We start from the raw sequence: 22,758 nt of genomic DNA, 5'->3' as shown, positions 1-22,758 counted from the left end.
TGTAAGTTTGAATGCGATCACCTCTCATTCATTGAAACTCTCAAGAATACAAACCTCTTTTGCCTAGATGTAAATTTTCTGTCGGAAGGTTTGAAAGGAATCAACTGGAATTGTGAGAACGTTGGATAAGGGTGAAGTGAGCATGTAATAAAACTGTCATTTCACCCAAGATTATTTCACACACCCCCATCTCATGAAAAACATTTATAGTTGAAAGAAGTTTAAATACTGTCCTGTCAGATGCTTGGCTAAGGGACGGAAAGCGAGAGGAAAGGTAAATTAGTGGGAACTGAGCCTAAAAAAAATTATTCTCTATTTATACAAGTTATTTAATGGACACCAAATGAGTAAAGTTGGATAATGTGAAACTCAAGGCATGGAAAACAATGAAGAAAGGTTTCGATGGTTGCAAAATGATGTGGTCCAGATTTCCTGTACATATGCTGTTCCTTTGTTCCTTCATCTGAACTCTTGGCATTGTTTTCAAATGTATGCTGATGATGCCTAGCTCTCTCTACCTCATCACTATCTCCTTGCTCTCCTCCATTGTTGTTAAATTGTCACCTTGTTAATCTGACATTCAGCACAGGATAAACAGAAGTTTTTTCTGATTTAAATTTTGGGATGACAAAAGCAATTATTTTCAGTTCCTATACCAAATTCTGATTTCTGGATACAGACTCCATCCTTCTCTCTAGCAAAGTCTGAGATTAAGCCAGTCTGTTCACAAAGTTTTGCGTTTGATGTGAAATTGAATTTATACCGTCTCTTAAGACTCCCATTTTTGCCTTTGTGATATCATCCAACTGCCTTAGATCATCATTACTGAATCTTATTCATGCTTCATTACCTCGAGACTTCATTCCAACACACTCTGGCTAGTCTTCCATTTTCAACCCATTTGAGAACCTCCAAAGCTCTTTGTCTTCACCCGTGCCATGTCCCATTCCCCTATCACTCCTGTGCTTGCTACTTTACATGGACTCCCATAAGTCAGTCAATTTTAAAATTTTCATTCTTGTTTTCAAATCTTTCCATTGCCTTACTACTTCCAAATCTGTAATCTCTTCCAGCCCGACAGCCTTTCAAGATTATTTGCACTCCCCTACACGATAGGTCCAAAACTTGAAACTCACTTTCTCATAGCACTGTGGGTATGCCTGCACCACAGTCTGTAGGGATTCAAGGAGACAACTCGCTATCACCTTCTCAAGGCAGGTTTAGAGTTGGGTTGTAAATGCTGGCTAAGCCAGTGATAACCACATTTTGTGAACAAATATTAAGTAAATGAAAATTGGCATTGAATTTAAAAACAAGAAAGTTAATAGTTACATTAATTGGATGGTGGTCAAGTATTTATGACTGCTATGGAAAGAAAAGTTGCAAAAATAACAATACAGCTGTTCCCCCCCCCCCCCCCCCCCCCGCCCCCCCCACCCCCTCCCCCCATATCTGCAGGTGAGCCAATCCAAGACCTACCACGGATAGTTGTGAACCCTATTATTTAAATGGGAAGTGTACGTACCTGGCAGCCCCTTGGATTTATTTCTGGATTGTTCTATGTAATATTTTCAGGCCGCGGATAGCCGAATCCGCAGATACGGTGGTTCTACTGTACACTAGAATTTTATCTGGAAAAATGTTATTGTCGACAATCCCCTAATGCATTGCATAAGACGGAGAGGACATGCACAAGAAACTGATTTCTTTTAATGCATGCACACATGACCACAGGCAATGCAAGAATTGGGCCATGCATGGCAAAGAGAAATTAGAGTGAAATGAGCTCCTAGAAAAGAAAGATCGTAAAAATTAGCGGGAGAGGAAGTGTCAATGGCGTAAAGTAAATTTGTTTGTAGATTTGAATGTAAGTATTCGTCTGTAGAACTGGCTTGGCCAAGATGGCCCAAATAGCCTCTTCCATTAATTCCATGATCCTCAGAATGTTTTATTGCATAAACGTTATATTGTTGTTACGTAGCGTCCAGAGAAAAAAGAGTAAGCTTGATTCTTTCATTACAGATATTTACACAATGATGTCTTAATTGTAAATTTAAAATGTTAAAAGGAACCTTCAACAGAAACCAGCCTTCAGAAGTGAATTTAAACATTGGAAAGGGTTATAAGAGAAAGGATTTATAATTATCTAGAAAGGAATAATTTGACTAGAGATAGTCAACACGGCTTTGTGAAGGGTAAGTCATGCCTCACAAACCTTATTGAGTTCTTTAAGAAAGTGACCAAACAGATGGATGAGGGTAAGCGGTTGATATGGTGTATATGGATTTCAGTAAGGTGTTTGATAAGGTTCCCCATGGTAGGCTATTGCACAAAATACAGAGGCATGGGATTGAGGGTGATTTAGCAGTTTGGATTGGAATTGGCCTGCTGAAAGAAGATGGGAAATGTTCATCCTGGAGTTCACTTACTGGTGGCATACTGCAAGGATCTGTTTTGGGTCCACTGCTGTTTGTTATTTTTATAAACGACCTGGATGAGGGCAAGGAGGGTGTGTTAGAAAATTTGCAGATAATACGAAGGTCGGTAGAGTTGGGGATAGTGCAAAAGGATGTTAAAGGTTTCAGAGAGACATGGATAAGCAGCAGAGCTGAGCTGAGAGGTGGCCAATACAGTTTAATGCGGAAAAGTGTGAGATGATTCACTTTGGAAGGAGCAAAAGGAATAAAGAGTAACTGGGCTAATGGTAAGATTCTTGGTAATGTAGATGAGCAGAGAGATCTCGGTATCCATGTACATAGGTCCCTGAAAGTTGCCACCCAGATTGATAGGGTTGTTAAGAAGACATATGATGTGATAGCTTTTATTGGTAGAGGGATTGAGTTTCAGAACCATGAGGTCATGCTGTAGCTGTACAAAACTCTGGTGCGGCCACACTTGGAGTATTGCATCTAGTTCTGGTCACCACATTATAGGAAGGATGTGGAAGCTTTGGAAAGGTCAGAGGAGATTTATTAGGATGTTGCCTGGTATAGAGGGAAGGTCTTACAAGGAAAGGCTGAGGGACCTGAGGCTGTTTTTGTTAGAGAGAAGGAGGTTGAGAGGTGACTTAATTGAGACATACACAATAATCAGACAATTAGGTAGGGTGGACATTGAGAGCCTTTTTCCTTGGATGGTGATGGCTAGCATGAGGGAACATAACTTTAAATTGAGGAGTGATAGATATAGGACAGATGTCAGAGGTAGTTTCTTTATTCAGAGTAGTAGGGGTGTGGAATGCACTGCCTGCAATAGTAGTAGACTCACCAACCTTAAGGGCATTTAAATGGTCATTGGATAGTCAAATGGACGCAAATGGAATTGTGTAGCTTAGATGAGCTTCAGATTGGTTTCACAGGTCGGTGCAACATCGAGGACTGAAGGGCCTGTACGTGCTGTAATGTTTTTTGTTCTGTGATCGATTGGAAACATAGCATTACAAAATATTGTAATAAAATTGTCAAAAGGAAAAATCTTAAACTATCTGTAGGAAAGTCATAGAATGTTAGACTAAATCTACTATTTTGAAAAATAATTGCAGTATGACCAGTTTTGATGCAGTATGCATCAAAGTAAGGTAAAAGTAAAGTTGCCAAAGTCCAACCAGACCAAAGGGTCATTAAATAGGTGGTAGTTTAATCGAACACCTTGGGTGAGGAGAGAGGTTGAGAACGATAGTCCTTCATAGTAACCTAAGCCAGTGCTGGAATTGAAATAACACTGTTGGCATTACTCTTTATCACAAACCAGGTGTCCAGCCAACTCAGCTAACTGACTCCCATATTTGAATTTGTAAAAATGCTATCCAATAAATATGTGGGAAGTAGTAGGCAGAGTTCTATTATGATGCACTTGCATCATGAGACGGAGGGCATGATTTACTTGTTCATAATTTTATTTTGTTTGCAACAACAAAATATTACCAGTTTTTCTTTTGATGCTATGTGTACAGGGAGTTATCTGTCAGCCCCCTTGGGATCCCCACCCACATTCCTGATGAAGGGCTTGTGCCCGAAACGTCGACTCTTCCTGTTCCTCGGATGCTGGCTGGCCAGCTGTGCTTTTCTAGCGCCACACGTTCTAATTCTGATCTCCAGCATCTGCACTCCTCACTTTCTCCTGTACAGGAAGTTATGTTGGTTAGAACACTTTGCTTTGTGAAGTGCAATATAATCTTTTAATGTTGCCAGGCAGATTAGTTCATGTGTTGTGTCATCCTAAAGAAGACACCTCTAACAATGGCTTTATACCCTCAATATTCACAGAATCACAGAATTATTGTGATGTAGAAGGTGGTCATTCAGCTCATCATGCCTACACTGTCTGTAGTACCTATTCTAGCTCTGTTATTCTAGGATCAGTTGCCTGTCTTTTCCTCATACCTCTGCACATCATTGCTATCCAACAAACCATTCAGTGCCCTTTTGAATGGCTCAATTGAACCTGTCTCCTCCACATTTCCAGTGCATTGCTGACTACTCACTATACAATTTATTTTTCTTTTTTCCTCATCATTCTTGTTTCATATATACATCTCTTCAAATCTATGATCTCATTCTTGTTTCTTTTACAAGTGGAAACGGCTTCACCCTATCTGATTTATCCAGCCCACTGCTGATTTTGAAAACTTCAGTCAGAGCTCAGCCGTCTTCTCTCTAGGAAAAATGGTCCCAATTATCTATCCTTGTTGCTGAAATTATTCATACCTGAGAATATTAGATATTCAAACTTTATTTACTGCTCTCTCCACTTATCCTGCCACCTTCAATGATCTGAGCACATTTACACCCAGGTGCCTCTGTTCCTGCACCCCTTTTCAAATTGTAAACCTATTTTGTATTGTCATTGTTATTCTGACCAACATGCATCACTTCACATCGTGCCATGTCTTGAACTCCATATCTGGCATGAGGTACAAGCCTACAACATTTTGATATTAAAATAAAAAATATAACCAAAGGAGTTGGGCAATCAGATCGATTAGACATTCTAAGTAGATATGCATAGCTTCATATAAGACAAGATATCTCATTGGGAATTAAATCTGTTTCTGTTTGTCTTGCAAAAGCACCTAATAATTTATGTTGAAAATCAGTTTGTTATTTTGGATCAGCAGTTTCAAATTGATTGGGATTTAAAGTCTGCTTAAGTTTTCTGCCTTATTATAAGGGATGTGTAAGATTGTACAAATAGCATTTGTGCTGTTTTGAAATTGACTAATACATTTTATTTAACAGATCCTACGTGGCTATCTACTAATCTGGGAATTCTAACCTGCATTGAATGCTCTGGAATTCATAGAGAACTGGGAGTTCACTACTCTAGAATACAGTCTCTTACATTAGATGTATTAGGGACATCAGAACTCTTGGTAAGTCTCTCTTCAATTAAAATTATTCCTTTAATTCGATTTTTGGAGCAAGTTGGAGTAATAGTCAACATAATTTGCCATTCCACATAAATAAAAATGAAGAATTGCGAATCCTGGAAATCTGAAACAAAAACTGAATGGGCTGGAGAAAGTTGACAGGTTTACCTGCTGAGTTTCTCCATGTTCTGTTTTGTTACTGTTCCACATCTTTTGTAGATTAGTTGCAGTATAAGTAGCAATGACTAAAAACTGAAGACAGATCTCCAATTTATGTAACAATTGTATGGCATGGAAAGATAAGCTGGAAAAAGAGGTGAAGCTATATCAGTAGGGATATCAAAGGTTATACACAGTGTAAAAGCAAAAGGGAATTTAAACTGGTAAATAATTTAACCATCAAAGTGGGCACATTTCACATTTTTATATTAAAAAATGTTTTGTGGAAGAACTGTGCTGATACAATTCTAACTGTGAACATAATTGGAGGTGCTTTTTTAATCTGTGAGGGACATGGACTAATGTTGAGTAAAGAGGCAGAGAATGATTAAACTCCTACTTCTGCTTTTTCATGCAGGCAAGATGGGGTGTGGGTGGCCAACAAACAATTCCCAAGAGAGTGGGTTATTATTAAAATATTTTAAGCAGTCTGTGTCTCCATTTTTACTCCATCTTGATTTTCCAGTACATTAAGGCCAGGATGCCTGGGCTTCAGTAATTCTAGCAGGTAAAAAGGGGTGTGAAGGTCTGGATTCATGAGGTGTATGCCTTTATTCCACTGCTTATATGTTTTAAAGAGCAGAAATTTTTACTTCCTCAAGTAAATGTGTCTCTCAATGGATGCTGCCAATCCTCTTAAACTCAGCCAAACTGCCAAATGATCTCACCCTCAGATCATTCGATTCTCCCGTCCTTTGAGATGATGTCAAAATTACGTTGTTAACCCCAGGCGCCGCTATCCCAATGGCATCCAATTTGCCAAAGGGCTATACATAGAATTAGTGGTAACTGTGATATCAGTGTGAACTGTATATTGAATGTAATAATATTCTTACCTTGTCTGTGGCATCATGTTAAACATCAGATTTGAAGGCTGATCAATCTGCCAGAGATTAAACCATTTTTGTTTTTAAGGAACGGGCGTTAATCTTCTGAGAATAATTTGAACAAATACTTTACCCACAACAAAGAAGAATAATACTGCAATTGTTACCAAACTCCTTATTGCTGTTGTAGATTAACAAGATAAATACATGAAGCCAATCTTTGGATAACTTTGAATTTTTCCATTCAGCAGTGAAGTGTGTAGATAGTTAATCACTATATCCACATCGACAATATTTTGGTAATTCACTTGTACAAGCCTACTGAATTTGATCTGGTGACAGCCTGTGATGACATTAAAGTCACCAAGAGGACTTTTCAAAACCATTCTTTGGCTAATTACACAGCAATTTAAGTAGATCATAAAATTGGTCTTCTACCAACTTACTTGCTTCCACAATATGTGAATAAGTAATCACTACATTAATTTAGTGAGAGGAATCCTAGCTTTAAGAAACAATTGTGATAGTGGAGCATAGGTTAACATTATAGATTTGTAGAAATTGTTGGAAAAGCTCAATAAGGCTGGCAGCATCTGTGGAGAGAAATCAGAATTAATGTTTCAGGTCAAAGTCAGTTCTGAGGAAAGATCACTCAACCTGAAACATTAACTCTGATTTCTCTCCACAGTTGTTACCAGACCTGCTGAGCTTTTTATTTATGATTTACAGCTTCCGTGATTCTTTTGGTTTATATTATGGATTTGTATCTTGGTATAGATAATCAAGATTCCACATTTGTTTCTGAATCCATCTGATACACTGTACAAGTATGACACATTGCTCTTTGCTGCTCCTTCAGGTTATATCCATCTAACTTGTATAGCAAGTAAAATGCAAGTACACTATTTCATTGAAAGGCAGAGAGCTACACCAAAGTCAGTCCTATTAGGCACTTTGAATGCACGTATGAAGACATGTCCCTAGGTGACTTTTATGTTAGGTGATGTGGAATAATGTCAGTAGATAATTGCTTAATAGGGATAGGGACTTGGGAGTCGTAGTTCAGGATTCTCTTAAAGTTAGCGTATAGGTTCAGGTGGCGGTTTGGAAGACAAATGCAATGTTGGCATTAATTTCGAGATGGCTAGAAAACAAGAGCATCGTTGCACTGCTGAAGCCGTGTAAGGCTGTTTGGTATATTGTGAACAGTTTGGACCCCTTATCTAAGGAAAGATGAGCTGGCATTGGAGGAGTTCCTGAGAAGGTTTGCAAGAATGATTCTGGGAGAAAGGGCTTGTCATAGGACCACTTGAGCATTCTGGGTCTGTACTCAATGGAGTTTAGAAGGTTGAGACGGTGTGTTAGAAATTTATATTATTTGATACTGAGAGACCTAGATTAAAAGTGAACACAATTGAATGAGTCTGCTCCACCAGTGGGCTGAATGGCCTAATTCTGTTCCTACATCATATGGTTTATGGTTGAATTCATCAATAGGCTAAATATTTCACAGTCAATTTGTTCATGCTTGGTTGTTGTAGGCTGTTATCCATCAATGCTAAAGGATGCTCAGTTCTTTTAAATCTTTGGTGGGCTAGTCTCTGGAAGCAAAGCGAGTATTAACTACCTCAAGCTTGATAAGAATTTTCTCTTTAGGATGTACACTTGATTCACGTAACCTTAAACTTGATTCTGAAGTGGCCTAGTTGGACACTCATTCTTTGTACAGGTTTTCATGCAATTAAAATCTTTATTGCAAAATTTAAGGTGGTGCCTCATCCACATCAGCTATAGTTGGCCAATAAAAGCCAGCATCATCAGTGATGACCCTATATCAAGGAAGCACTAATACTTTTTGATCTAACATCATGGTAATAAACTTAAAAAGGCAATCATCCACCCGCAGTTGCACCTATAAGGTATTACTGACGCTGTAAGTCTATGTGACAGGTTCACAAATGTCTTTTATTATATGTTTAGCCTATTGGAAATTATCGGTGCATTTTGGAATTAAATCTTATGGTCCATTCAGTAATGCATTTTGAGATTAAATCTTGCAAACCATTCAGCAATTTTATTATGTAATAGATTGGCTAAATGTATTAAGGTCTATTGGGAGAATTGTTTTTTTTTTGACAGCTAGCCAAGAACATTGGCAATGCAGCATTGAATGAGATCATGGAAGCTAGTTTGCCTTTGGATGAAATTGCCAAACCTAATCCTAACAGTGACATGTAAGTACACGCAATTCATTTTGCAGTTCATGGGGGAAAAAGCAAAGTACATTTGATTCTACAAAGTCAGCAAGGTTTTCTGTTCATACTCTTTCAAGAGTATGTTATTAATATCATTTGTGTTTTCCTTTCTTTATTTTCCCCCCAAGGTGGCTAACTCTAAAATAGATATGGAAAACTCACTAGTCTATTTGATTTGAGAATGATATTCTTTTATCATTCATTTGCTATATTTGCATCTGTTAATGTTTTTCAAAAAATTGTTATGGATATGTTTCTCACTTAAAATGAACTTTGCATGCAGGAGATTACAGTTTGGATGGTGAAGGGAGCATTGCAAATCAAGCTTTATTCATACTTGTCCGAATAAGTTAAAAATAGAGTTGTAGTTGATATTAGTCTTTTTTATATTAATTAAATATGCCAATTTTCTATATGTGACTACAGGTGGTATCAGGTGGCATGGTAGCTCAGTGGTTAGTACTGCTGTCTCACAGTGCCAGGGACTCAGGTTCAGTTACACCGTTGGGCAACTGTATCTAGTTCATACATTTCCCCATGTTGGCATGGGTTTGCTCCGGTTCCCCCCCTCAGTCCAAAGATGTGCAAGTTAGGGGGATTGGCCATGCTAAATTTCCCATAGTGTGCCATCTAGATGAACTAGCTATCGGATTATAGAGTAGGTGGGTAGGTCTGAATGAGATTCTCTTCAGAGAGTCGGTGTGGACTCGATGGTCCGAATGGCCTGCTTCCACACTCGAGGGATTCTATGATATGAATTCAAAATTAAATTTGACGGATCATTTAGAATTTAAATTTTCAAGTAGGATTTCAATAAAATTTTAACTACTTGAATTTAGCGATTTAAACACATGAAATCATAGTACTTGTATAATTTAGTATTCTGATTTTGTAAAATTTTTAACTAATTATTAAGATCTCAATGTTAAATGCACCATTTCTTCTGAATCTGGATTTTTTTTTGGCAATTGTTATTAATGAGCTTTACATTTATGCTCTTTGCTTTGCATTTTGATTAGTTGGCAAATGATCATTTTTTTTTTACATTTTCTGTTTATTTAAATAGATTGCTCATAATCTTTTTAGCATCACCACATCTTTAACTTCTAAACTTAAATTTTGTTTCTGAAAGCCTCTTGGACTAAAAATAGTTTAACTCTCTGTGCTTTGTTTGAATGGAGTCTCTAATGCACTACTACTACTGTGGTCTCTTATGTGTCTGCATTATTTGTGGCTTCACCTTCAATGGCTAGCTGTTTCACTGCATCTTAAACTCTATAATTCCATTCCTAACCTTTTTTGTCTTTCTATCTTTCTCCTTTAAGTAACTCTATTAAAATGTATTTTTTCGACCAAGATTTTGGTCATCTGTTCTAACTTCTCCTGGTTTCCTAGTTTTAAAAGTATTTAACATTCCTGTGAAGCATATTATTCAAGTCACTAAATTAATGCATGATATTAGTATTTTTCATCGGCCAAATAGTTACACAGTTCATTTATTTAAGGAGCCTACTTTATTTATTTTACAACTGAAGATAAGTCCAATCTTGAATACTTTGATTATATGGGAATTTTATTCAACAGTTTATTAAATACTGAATAAATCTATCTCACACATTTGTCATTGATATTAAACAAGGTTTAAATGTGGGGAATTTATTTTTACAGGGTTGCACGAAAGGACTACATTACTGCTAAATATATAGAACGGAAATTTTCAAGGAAAAAGTGTACTGACAATGCAGCCAAACTTAGCTGTCTATGTGATGCAATCAAGTCAAGAGACATCTTCGCATTAATTCAGGTGTATGCTGATGGTGTAGATCTCACTGACCCAATTCCTTTGGCAAATGGACATGTAAGATTAATATTTTAAAGTATCATTATTTTCAACTTTATTTAAAATATCATTATTTTTAACTTTATTTAAAAAGTGGAAAGCATGCTTGCTTGAATGAGAAATTTGAAATAGTTCAGTTCAGAGGAAATATATGGAACCATGCATAGATAAATACTAAGCTAACAGATTTCCTACTCGGTATGGAGAAGTGCTATTTTAAGCACCGCACTTCAGAGTCAATTATAAGCTAATTTCTGATACCACAGGACTTGTCCCTAAATTGGTTGATGCTTGCAAATCCATATCTGATTTTAAGATAATCCTAAATGACAGGAGTACATGTGGGAAGTTCAAATTGCTAAATCCCACAATTTTAAAAAATTTCTTCCTACACATTTAAATACTTTTGAAGTTGATTTTCTTTTCTGTGTATATTTCTAGGAGCAAGGAGAAACTGCGCTACATCTTGCAGTAAGATTGGTGGACAGAACATCACTTCATGTAGTTGACTTTTTAGTACAAAACAGGTCAGCACTTCATAATGAATTTGTTTTTTTAAAAAAACTTCTCTTTTACAAGAAAGTAGTTATGATGAGGCTATTTTAATAGTATACTCATAGGGCTATGGTCTGCAGAAAATTCCTGCTGTAACTTATTGGTTACTGTAATCCTGACTCGTGGGTGTACAGGCAGTTGGCAGTCACAATCTTATTCAACGATTTGTATCTTCAACTAGTATATCTTATCTGAGAATTTCTAAGAAATTGATGACAACGTTCTAACTAGATCAGGACAGTTGTTGTGAACTGAGAAAAATATTAATGTAACGTTTGTCTCAAGTTCTGAAATTATTTTAACCTAATCCTTAAAAATTATTTTTGAAAATATTGCAAACGTTCTTTTAATTATGTGTTTTACATTGATTGCAATTTCCTTTTAGCAATGTAAACCAAGTGTTGCGTGCAGTTCAAATGCTTGAATTTCATCTTTTGAAATGTAATCCTGTATATGTATGTTTGGTCCAACAGTGGGAATCTTGACAAACAGACAACCAAAGGCAGTACAGCATTGCATTACTGTTGTCTAAATGATAATGTGGAATGTCTTAAGTTGCTTTTGAGGGGCAAAGCTTCCATTGAAATAGGTATGTTAATTTAAAATCATATTTGCTTTATTGTTGAAAAATCTCATCTATGATGACTAGGATTTGCTTTGAAGTCCATATGTAAAATCCAAAGGTATTGCAAATACCCAGAAGATTATTTCAAGGTTTGGAAGGAGCAAGGTAATTGGTTTAGATATACACTCTACTCAGAATTAGAAAAGAAAATTAGGCCAGTGAAAATCAAGAGAGGAGAACAAAATCTCTCAAATACTACTTAATATTAAATATGACAAATTGGACTCAATCTAACCATATGCAGTCTTACATGTAGCTCAATGACTACTTGCAACAAACAGCTTCCACATGATAATTGTAATTTGTATTAAATTTTCATTTGTGAATTTGTATTAATAATACGATTTGATTTAATTGTTTGAATAAATATTACAAATTCAATAGACTTCAAATGAATAACTAATATTATGAAGAAAGGGTTGGTACCATTTAAGCTTTTTAACTGGAATAGAGGAATTTAATGGTGTCGTTTAAAAATTATGGAAGATTGTGAAATGCAAGGATACTCCCATTAATTGATAACAAATTATATAGTTGAGGATTTATCACTAGGCGAATGAAGAGGGGGGGATCTTTTTTTTTCCTCAGCCAGTTATTAGTGCACAGAATTCATCATCATAAGGAAGGAAAGATTTTGAAATGTGAAGGAAGGGCAGAGAACTGTATCTGATAGAGACAGCTTCATTTGAACTGACACAATGGCCAGACAATCTTGCTTTTTACAGTGATTGCTATAATGTAGTCAAAAACATGCATGAAATGCCTCACCATTCTGAAACCAATTTTAAAACAGAAGTCTAACATTTACTTTTTTGTAGTTGCATTCTTCCCCAAAACACTCCTCAATAATACGTGTCTATCTCATTTCTTCTTTTATGTTCTATTTGATTTGCTTACAAGAGTACTACACTAAGAGATTGTCCAAATGTAGGAGCTAAAAATGTAAAGTGGGCACTTTTCTCAATTCCACATTGGTTTTTGAACTAAAGAGGCCAAGTTAATGTAAAATCCAAATGCTACTCTTCTGTGGTTTCTGAAACGATATTTTGTTAAAAGCTCATCCTAACCAATACACAAAATATAACCATGCTGAGGATGCTGGAGAAACTCAATAGGTCTGACAGTATCTGTGGAGAGAGAAAGTGTTAACGTATTCAGTCTAGTATGACACTTTTTTAAGAAGAATATCGGAATATAAGATATATTCGGGTTGGACCCACAGTGAAATGCTACAAAAACATATAGAAACCTTGACCTGATCTAAGTACAGTGTTTCAATGTAATTATGGATTAGAGAATACAGAATATGAAAGATAATAAAAACGTTCTCTTTAGTAAATGAAATTGATTACCTTAGTCTGAATTTCAGTTGATTATGTTTTGCTTCCAACTTTACGATCTTGGGTTTCCAAATGTAAAAGTAATCTAGAGGGTTGGTTAGCTCAGTTGGCGGGATGCCTGGTTTGTGATCGAGTAATGCCAACAATATGGGCTCAACACCCACACTGGCCGAGGTTCCCATGAAGAACTCTTGTTTTCAACCTCTCCCCTGACCTGAGGTGTGGTGTTCCTCAGCTTAAACCATCAGCTGTCTGTCTCTGAGAGAGCAGCCCTCTGGTCCTTTAGGACTATAGCAACTTTACCTTTTCCTTTACTTTCCAAATCTAAAACTAAAGTTAATTTTAATTGGAACTGAGTTATGTCTGTAGTCTAAGAAAGTATTTATATTTAATCAAAAATGAATTGAACAGATTACGGTTTTATTTTCAGCCAATGAAGGTGGGGAAACTCCACTTGACATAGCCAAACGCTTAAAGCACACTCAATGTGAAGAGGTGGTACGTACCTACAAACAATGATTTAAAAAGAAACTGAATAATAAGAGCTACACTTGTATTTATGTGTTCTTAAGTGGTGATTCTCTTCTGTAGCTTATACAGTCATTATCAGGCAAATTTAATGCTCATGTCCACGTGGAATATGAATGGAGATTGCATCATGAAGATTTAGATGAAAGTGATGATGATATCGAAGACAAGGTAGGAAGATAGCATACAATCGACAATTCTACTAATAAAATTTCTTTGCAATTTTGGACATTTTCAGTCTCATTTGTCACCCTTGAAAATAATTAATCATTAATAATTAATAGTCCATTCAATTAATAGATCTGTTCACTATATTTCACTCTCATATCTATTGATTTTAACAAGTGAGCTGGTACTTGTCAGGGTCTGGAGCTTGAGTGTAGTGATCCAGTAAACCAGGACTGCGGTAACTGCTTGAAATGTTTAGATATGTGCTTTGAGTTGACCTTTAATTGTCTTTACTTGTATTTCATTAATATTTCATCCTTTGACACTTGCTTCAAGACCATCCTTTACATTATTGTACTTTCATTTTGGCATAATTTAGTTTATTTAATTTGCTATTGCATTACCTTGCAATTTGTTTAATTTGTGCTAATGTATGGTCAGTATGATTTTTGCATGACTAGATTTTCTTGCCTAGAAAGTAGCAAATGTTATTCAAGAAGGGAGGGAGGCAGAAAATAGAAAATTAAAAGTTATTTAGCTTGACATCTGTAATGGGGAATGTGTTAGAAGCAATCATTAAACTACTTATAGTTGCACACTTCGAACAATTCAAGATAAGCTAGAAGACTCAGCATATTTTTGTCAGATAGAAGCCATGTTTAACCAATTTACTAGAGTTATTTGAAGGAGTAACATGTGCTTTCGATAAAGGGGAACTTGTAGATGTACTGTACTTGGATTTTCCAGAAGGCATCTGGTAAGCTGCCACATCATAGATTATTGCAACATTGAACTTTTTAAAAATTCATTCACAGGATATAGATATTGCTGGATGGGAAAGCATTTATTGCCATCATAGCCCTTGAGTAGATTATGGTGAGTTGCTTTCTTCAACCACTGAGGTCTACTTGATGTAGGTAGACCCACAGTGCTATTAGGGAGGGATTTCTGGGATTTTGGCCCAGCATAATGGTGAATTATTTCCAAATCTGAATGGTGAGAGGCTTGGAGGGAACTTGAAGATCGTGATGTTAACATGTATCTGCTGCCCTTATCCTTCCAAATGGGAGTGGTTATGGGTTTAAAGGTACAAAGGATCTTTGGTGACTTCCTGCAGTGCATTTTGTAGATAGTACTTGTTACAGAGCATTGTGATGGAGGGAATGGATGCTTGTGGACGTGGTATAAATAAAGCAGGCTGTTTTGTCCTGAATAGTATCAATCATCTTGAGTATTGTTGGACCTGCACTCATCTGGGCATGTGGGAAGAATTTCATCACACTCCAGGCTTCTGCCTTCTAGGTGGGGGATAGGCTTTGGGGAGACAGGAGGTTAGTTACTTGCTGCAAGATCTCTAGTCTGTAACTTCCTCTTGTAGCACAGTACTTTTCTGACTAGTCCAGTTCAGTATGTGGTCAGTGGTAACCCTGTGGATGTTGATAGTGAGGTATTCAGTGATGGTGATGCCTTTAACTGTCAAGGGGAATGGTTAGATTCTTTCTTGTTGGAGATGGTCATTGTCTGGCACTTGTGGCATGAATATTGTTTGTCATTTGCAGTCTGAACCTGGACATTGTCCAGGTCTTGCTGCATTAGAACCACTGAGCAGAGGTATGGTAAGTAATTTCATATATTAAACCAAGATAGGTAGCAAATTATGTTGTGAAGAAGATATAAGGAGGTTGCAGCCAGATAGGTTGTAAGTGAGCAAACGTCTGGCAGATGGAGTTTAATATGGGAAAATGTGAAGTTGTTCACTTTGCAGGAAGAAGGAAAAGACAGAGTATTTAACCAAAGAAGGATTGCAGAGTTCTGAGGTGAAGAGTGAGTTAGGAGTTCCAATGTAGAGTCATGAGATGTTTGTGTCCATGTGTAGCAGATAACCAAGAAAGTTAATAGGATGCTATTTTTTACAAAAGGAATTGAGCAGAAAAGTAAGAATGTTATGCTTCAGTTATACAGAATTGTTATACAGCACTGCGGAGCTGAGACTAGATCAGCAACCCACAAGCCAGAGGTGGGAGCATTGCCAAGCTCATACTAGACCAGCCCACTGTGAGCTGAGGAGGGGGTGCTGCCATACTCATGTTCGATCAGCACTCCATGGGTCAATGGGGTCTGCTGATCTCTGCAATGGCCACTGATTAGTGAGCTGGAAGGGGCAGCTTCATTGCATCTGGGTGGGTCCTGAGACAATAATACCCTCTCTGAAATTGTGAGGTGGGTGCTCTGGAGCCTGGTGGTCTCCATGATAAAGATCTCTGACAGCAGTGTGGTAGGTGGACAAGTCCACAATTTGGAAGGCTGGGAATGATCTCAAGCCTTAGAGAGGGAAAGGTTGCTCCAAAATGACACCAGTCGAATCAGAGAAGGTGCAGAACTGTTGTAAAGAGTGTCAGTATGTATTCCGTGACTCTGAGCAAAGTTTCAGTTTTCAATGGGTGGGATGCTCTAGTCCTCCCTCTGACTTTTTTTTAAACTTCCTCCAAACCTATCCACATTACAAATCTAATTTATAACGATTAGGTCTTGCCTCTAGGTACATCTTTACCACCTAAGGTGTTATATTAATGTTAGATTTTTTCCATTTCATTTCCATTTTCCAACACTGTTTACTCTTTATTTTTGGTCTCTCCTCTTTAGCCTTTCTTTTCATTCATGTCCTATTATTATCTTTGTTGCATTATTGTATTTTATCCATTTCTCTTGAAAGAAATTATTAACTATATAACATGGTACCCTCTCACCCAGTTAAGGACATCTTTACTTTAGATGTCTAGATATCATCCAGGATTGTAGTGATGAAATAATTCCTTTATTGGCCTGCTGAGTACTCTTGCAGTTATGATCACTCAGGGCTAATCATTTAAAATGTATAACCCACCCAAACCAAAACTCTCACAAGTATTTTAAGTACTCAGTTTTAAACTGATATCTTTCTACTTTGGAGACTGACATTCATGATTTATCCTTAGTGATTTGTCTTAAGCAAAATGCCAGATATTCCAGGGCAATGCGTCAGTGTAAAAAGAGTGTAATGCACATTAACGTTGATGAGTGCAGGTGAATTATGTGTCCAATTAAAGTTCTTAACAACTTTTTATAAATATATCCTTTTCAGCAATCCAGTCCCAATAGACCTATCAGCTTCTATCAATTATCATATCAGTCAGGAGCAAACCAACTTCAGCCTCCAGCTCCTCTTGCAGTCCTGTCAAGAGATTCCGCCAACTCCATCAAAGATAAACAGCGACCATTCATTCCAAGTATGTTGCATAATGAAACATATGGAACTGTACTGAGCTCCAGTCCCCCTCCTTCTGTAACTGATGCTCCTCCACTTCCACCTCGGAACACAAGTAAAGGTGAGCCACCTTTTCAATGTATTTGATGCTTAGTGACTACTTTAGGTGTAGACATCTGCATTCTTATGGTTTGCTTTTCAGTAATTTTAAACATATATTTTTCTTTTATTGATCAAGAGCTCGCCAAACTCATATGACTGATTTTCAATATGAAGGCACAAGGTGGGATAGAACTGGTGAAATGACACTACTTTTGGCAGTTGGTTCCATTCCATTGATTTTCAGGTTTCATTGAAAATATTAGACTGCATATGTTCAGTCCCTTGGGAGATGCAAGTTGCCAAATGCAATGTGTTGATTGCTCAATTGATCTGTGTTAAATATTTTTCTTAATTTAGTGCCTGGTGCATGGGTTTCATGTTCTTCTTGAAACTTGCTAGTGAAAACAAAGCCACAATACATTTCAGAGGCTTGATCATTCAAGTGGATAATGGAGGATCCATAGCACTGCATACTCAGCATTCAGAGCCATTTACCTGCTGTCGGGAAAGGTTTTCATAGAACATTTGCTGAGAATCAACTCACTACATGTTGGAGATATCTTCCACGCTGGAAGTTTAATCTATCACACCAGGATGGGTGCTGTTTATGCTGCCTGGATCTCTGATAAAAACGAATGACATTTGGAAGTTTGCTGGTCACAGCCCTGCAGCTGGACAGAAGAGGGTGGAGCCATAGAGAACTGCATCTTCCAGAAGGTAATATCCAATGCCCACGGATTCCAGTCAGAGGATCAGCTTTCTCAGCATGTCGGTACAGCAATCTCTAGAAGTTCAGGGTCTTGCTTTTGTGGTGGCAAACTATTTCTGACCAGCTGGAAGAAAACCTGCTGACCTGATTGCCAGGTTTTGCCAGTGTGTGGCAAAGTGATCACTGTTCTCAACATTTGTTTTGTCTCTGAAGTATTTAAGGGCTCTGCTGAAGACATGTACAGAATCTCCAGTTCAGCAGATCAAAGATGCTTAGCAGAAGTAAGTAATGGCTTGTTTTTTGGGCCAACCATTCTGTTATCTTTGCCTTTGATTTTGCATGAGAAGGCGCTTGGGTTTGCATCCCACAGATACAGTATCTCATCAGTAGCACAGAAAAAAGCCGTCATAAATCACTCATCAACCACAAGACCATCCACTGCAATGTGCAGCTACATAAAGATTTTAATTCAGTGTGCAACCCCAATGATACGCTTTCAGTGGTGGTCCAACTTCCTTGATATTTTCCTAACTGGAAGCAGACTTTCTGGGTAGCAGCTAGGAGCTTTGGCATGTCCACTTAAAACCTAGTTCCAAGGAATGAGGTCCAGGAATGAAGCCATGAATAACATATGGCCACCAAGTGTATTATTGAAGTAGCCATCAGCAGGCTGAACATGTACTTTAGGTGCTTTGACAGATCTGAATACAGTCTTCAGTACTCAATAAATAAAGCCCCCAAACAGTATATGCTTTGCTCTGAGAAATGTACACGAATGGATGAGCCCAGTAGCCCCTAACAGTGACCCTGCACCCATGCAGTCTCCTGGCATCAGGTCAAACATAGCCTAGAAAACTTGCTGCTGATTACTACCAATCATTGTCTCTCAACTGATGAAGTAACGCTCCTCTGATTTGAACACCAGTTGGAAGGAAGAATAAGGATATTAAGGATACTGGCTATGGTTGGAAAACTTCAAAATTCATCATCAAGAGTTTCCCAGTAGCACCAGTACATGTTGAGCTGGCCTGAAGAAAGTATCCACCAGACAAAATCTGTCATTGGCTCAAAGGGAATTCACACAAATGAAAAATGTACTTGACCTCATTCTCACCATTTTGCCTGTTGCAGATGTCAGTCTATGAATGTATTTCGGAGCTACCACCACACCGTTCTTGTTTAGTCTAATCACAGAAGTGTTGGGGGTTGGGGTAGCATACCATTTGGCCCATTGTGTTTGCATTGGCATTTCAAATGAGCATTATTAAGTCTGGCCTCAAACTGAGGCTGCCCTAATTTTGTAGATTAGCGCTATTACTGAGCATCATTGTGATTGAGAGCAACAACATGATTTCAATCTGTTACCTCATGACTCACTAAATGCACCAGTCTGTCGTTACTGCCAAGCCAGGGGCCAACTTTCATTCAATGAAGAATATCGGTGAACATGCCAAGTGCTGTATCAGTCATACCTAAAATGAGGTGCAAACCTGGTGAAAGTACAACACCAGACTACAGCAAACTAGAGTCAAGAATTAAACAGTCCCAGTGGTTGGTGGCAGGGGTGCAAGAGACAAGGCTCTGACATTTGCAGACATTTTTAGTCAGAAGTTTCAAGTGGGCAGTCCATGTTCACATCCTCCTAAGATCTTTTGTAGTCACAGATACCCACAATTTGAGTCTCCTTAAATACTGAGGCACTGCCATCAGATCTTGCCTAGCTTTCTTTCCCCACAGAAAAACGATCCCATAATCTCCAATCAGTCTTAATGGCTGATGTTTCTCATTCCTGGAACTATTTTGTAAAGTTATTCCGCACTCTCGCCAATATGTTCACATTCTTCCTATAGTGTGCCACACAGAACTACGCACAACACACCAACTGAGGACTAATAACTATCGTAAATCCAACATAACCTCATTGCTCAAATTTTATTCCCCCTATTAGTAAAGCTCAGGACTCTGTCAGCTTTATTAACTGCTCTCTCCACCTGTCCTGCTATCTTCAATGATTTATGTATACTGTGTTTCTGAACCTGTCATAAGCACTTTTTAAGAGAAATTTTACCTCCATTTTCATTCAGGGAGCTCTGCATTTGTTGACCGACCTTTTTCTTTTTGCAGACTATACCTTGACTGTGCCTGAATGATTTTTTTGAAGATTGCCTAATGTTCAAATACTATACATGCAGGTCCTTCTCTTGCATCCTCTTAAGAATTGTACCACCTTATTTGATATTGTCCATGTTCTTCTTACCAAAGTGCATCATGTTATTTTAATTTCTACACTCTCCCTCTGACAGTTTATAATGCTGTCAAATTTTGTATCATTTGCAAACTTTGAAATTTTGCTATCTCCACACCAAGATCTAGATGTTAATATATATCAAGAAAAGCAAGAGTCCCATTCCAACGCTTGGAGAACGCAATTACAAACCTTCACCCAGCCTGAAAAATATCTTGACTATTAATCACTGTGTCCTGTCTCTCAGCCAATATTAGATCCACATAGCCACTGTTTGTTTTATTTTGTGACCTTGAGCCTTTGTGTCTAGTCTGTTGTTTGGTAAAAAAACCTATTGCCTTTTGAAATTCACATACACTTGATCAACAGCATTACTTCATGGACTTTTCTGTTATCTCTTCGATAAATTTCAGCACATTTATAATACACTATTTCCTCCTGGTACTTCCTAATCAACCCACCCTTCTTTCAAATTGCTACTAATCCTATCCTGAATAATTATTTCTAGAAGCTTCCCCATTACTGAAATTAAACTGATGGTTTGTAATTGTTGGGTTTATCTTTGCAATACGTTTTGAATAAGGGCAGAGTATTTGCAATTCTGCAGTCTGTTCGCACTTTCCCTGTCTCTAAGGAAAGATTATGTCCAAATATATCTTGTAATCTCCACTCTCACTGATCCTAGCACCTTGCCAATTTTAAGCATGCATTCTTTATTAAGCTTGGACCCTTCTATCTGCAGAATATCTTCCTTTGTCACCAAGGCCTGGGTTGCATCTGCCTCAGTAAAGACAGAAGCAAAACATTTATTTAATAAGTCAGCTGTGTCCCATGCCTCCACATGTAAATTTATTTTTTGATTCCTAATGAGCCCTACTCCTTTTTCCATCCTTTTACTTTTTTATATAGAATCCCTACAGTGTGGAAACAGGCCCTTCAGCCCAACAAGTCCACGCTGACCTTCCGAAGAGTATCCCACCCAACCCATTCCCCATTGCTCTACATTTACCTCTGATTAATGCACCTAACCTGCACTACGGGCAATTTAGCATGGCCGATTCGCCTAATCTGCACATCTTTGGATTGTGGGAGGAAACTGGAGCACCCAGAGAAATCCCAAGCAGTCATGGGGAGAATGTGCAAACTCCACACAGACAGTCACCAAGGTTGGATTTGAACCTGGATCCCTGGCGCTGTGAGGCAGCAGTGCTAAGCATTGAGCCACCGTGCCGCCCCAAGTATTTTATATACTTCTGACTATGTTATTAAGCTCCAGCCTTTTCTCAGCCCTTTCCACTTCTGTAAGGTGCTTTATCGCCTTCCTTTGAACTTCCAGTATTTTTGCTGGTTCTCAACTGTATTTCTGACACCTGTCATAAGCACTTTTTAAAAGAAATTTTACCTCCCTTTTCATCCAGGGAGCTCTGCGTTTGTTGACCTACCTTTTTCTTTTTGCAGACTATACCTTGACTGTGCCTGAATGATTTTTTTGAAGTTTGCCTAATGTTCAAATACTATTCTTCCCATTAACCTTTTGCTCTCATCTATCTGACCTAACTATCCCCTAGTTAATTATTCTTACTCAGCATTGATTGTTGTCCTTTTCTATTGTCATCCTAAACATTAATATACAATGATCACCCACTGACACTCTATCTACTAGGCCCACTTTCATTCCAAGAATGAGATCAACAGTGAATCCTTTCTTGTTGAATTGGGCACTTACTCCTGTAGAAGTTTTTTATGAACACAAATTAGGAATTTTTACCCCTCTCCACCCTTTACACTATCACTGTTCCAGCCTACATTTGCTTGTTGAAGTTGCCTGTTATAACTACTGTTTGCATTACCTGCTATTTCTGAAGTCATACCAAATGATAACTTTTTTAAAAAAAGGTGCACGCAGCATCCCAACATACGTGACTTTAAAACCAAGGTTGGTCAAAATCATGGGCCAGGTTTCTGTACTGAAGAAAGAATTATTAATTTCAAGTAATTAGACTGTGCTATAAAAACAATTGGTATGCAACATAATTAACTAAAACGCCAATCCCCTTATGAACTCCCCTTTACATAGACAAATAAGTAGGGAAAATTGATACAAAAACAGAAATGACTGGCAGCATCTGTGGAGTGAAAGCGGACTTAATATTTTGGGTTCAGTGACCCTTTTCAGTTTAAGTGTTAACTCTGCTTTCTCTCTAGATGCTGCTAAACCTGCTGGGTTTTTCCAGCATCTTCTGTTTTTATTTCTGGTTTCCAGCATCCGCAGTTCTTTGGTGTATTTTGATTAGGGAAAGTAGATTATTGGTGGAGGTAGAGAACTGAAAAGTCAGTTAAATGGTTTTTGCTTTCTCATTCAGACATTGAGATGATCCTTCTTCAACTGGCCAGACCTTTGGTGTTCTGGATGCTTCATTAGTTTGGTTTGTAAGAAGCACAGAGTAATATATTCCTGTCAGGGTGAAAAGGAAAGCTGGTAGGTATAGGGAATGCTGGATGACTAAAGAAATTGAGGGTCTGGTTAAGAAAAAGAAGGAAGCATATGTCAGGTATAGACAGGATAGATTGAGTGAATCCTTAGAGTATAAGGAAAGTAGGAGTATACTTAAGAGGGAAATCAGGAGGGTAAAATGGAGACATGAGATAGCGTTGGCAAATACAATTAAGGAGAATCCAAAGGATTTTTACAAATATATTAAGGACAAAAGGGTAACTAGGGAGAGAATAGGG

General features: G+C 37.8%; 1 protein-coding gene across 4 annotated transcripts in view; it reads left to right on the top strand.

The window, feature by feature from the left end:
• asap2a (ArfGAP with SH3 domain, ankyrin repeat and PH domain 2a) overlaps positions 1-22,758 on the top strand; it is a 193,727-nt gene that overhangs the window by 148,685 nt on the left and 22,284 nt on the right. For all 4 annotated transcript variants that reach the window (XM_043678183.1, XM_043678192.1, XM_043678201.1 and 1 more), the window contains 8 exons: positions 5,238-5,371; positions 8,554-8,648; positions 10,338-10,527; positions 10,951-11,036; positions 11,538-11,653; positions 13,460-13,527; positions 13,621-13,728; positions 16,847-17,090. In XM_043678183.1, coding sequence (XP_043534118.1) covers positions 5,238-5,371; positions 8,554-8,648; positions 10,338-10,527; positions 10,951-11,036; positions 11,538-11,653; positions 13,460-13,527; positions 13,621-13,728; positions 16,847-17,090 — 1,041 coding nt within the window. The remainder of the gene's footprint in view (positions 1-5,237; positions 5,372-8,553; positions 8,649-10,337; positions 10,528-10,950; positions 11,037-11,537; positions 11,654-13,459; positions 13,528-13,620; positions 13,729-16,846; positions 17,091-22,758) is intronic.

Source organism: Chiloscyllium plagiosum, chromosome 3 (genome assembly GCF_004010195.1).
Source record: "Chiloscyllium plagiosum isolate BGI_BamShark_2017 chromosome 3, ASM401019v2, whole genome shotgun sequence".
NCBI classification, from domain to species: Eukaryota; Metazoa; Chordata; class Chondrichthyes; order Orectolobiformes; family Hemiscylliidae; genus Chiloscyllium; species Chiloscyllium plagiosum.
This window is presented reverse-complemented; position numbering and strand designations above follow the sequence as displayed.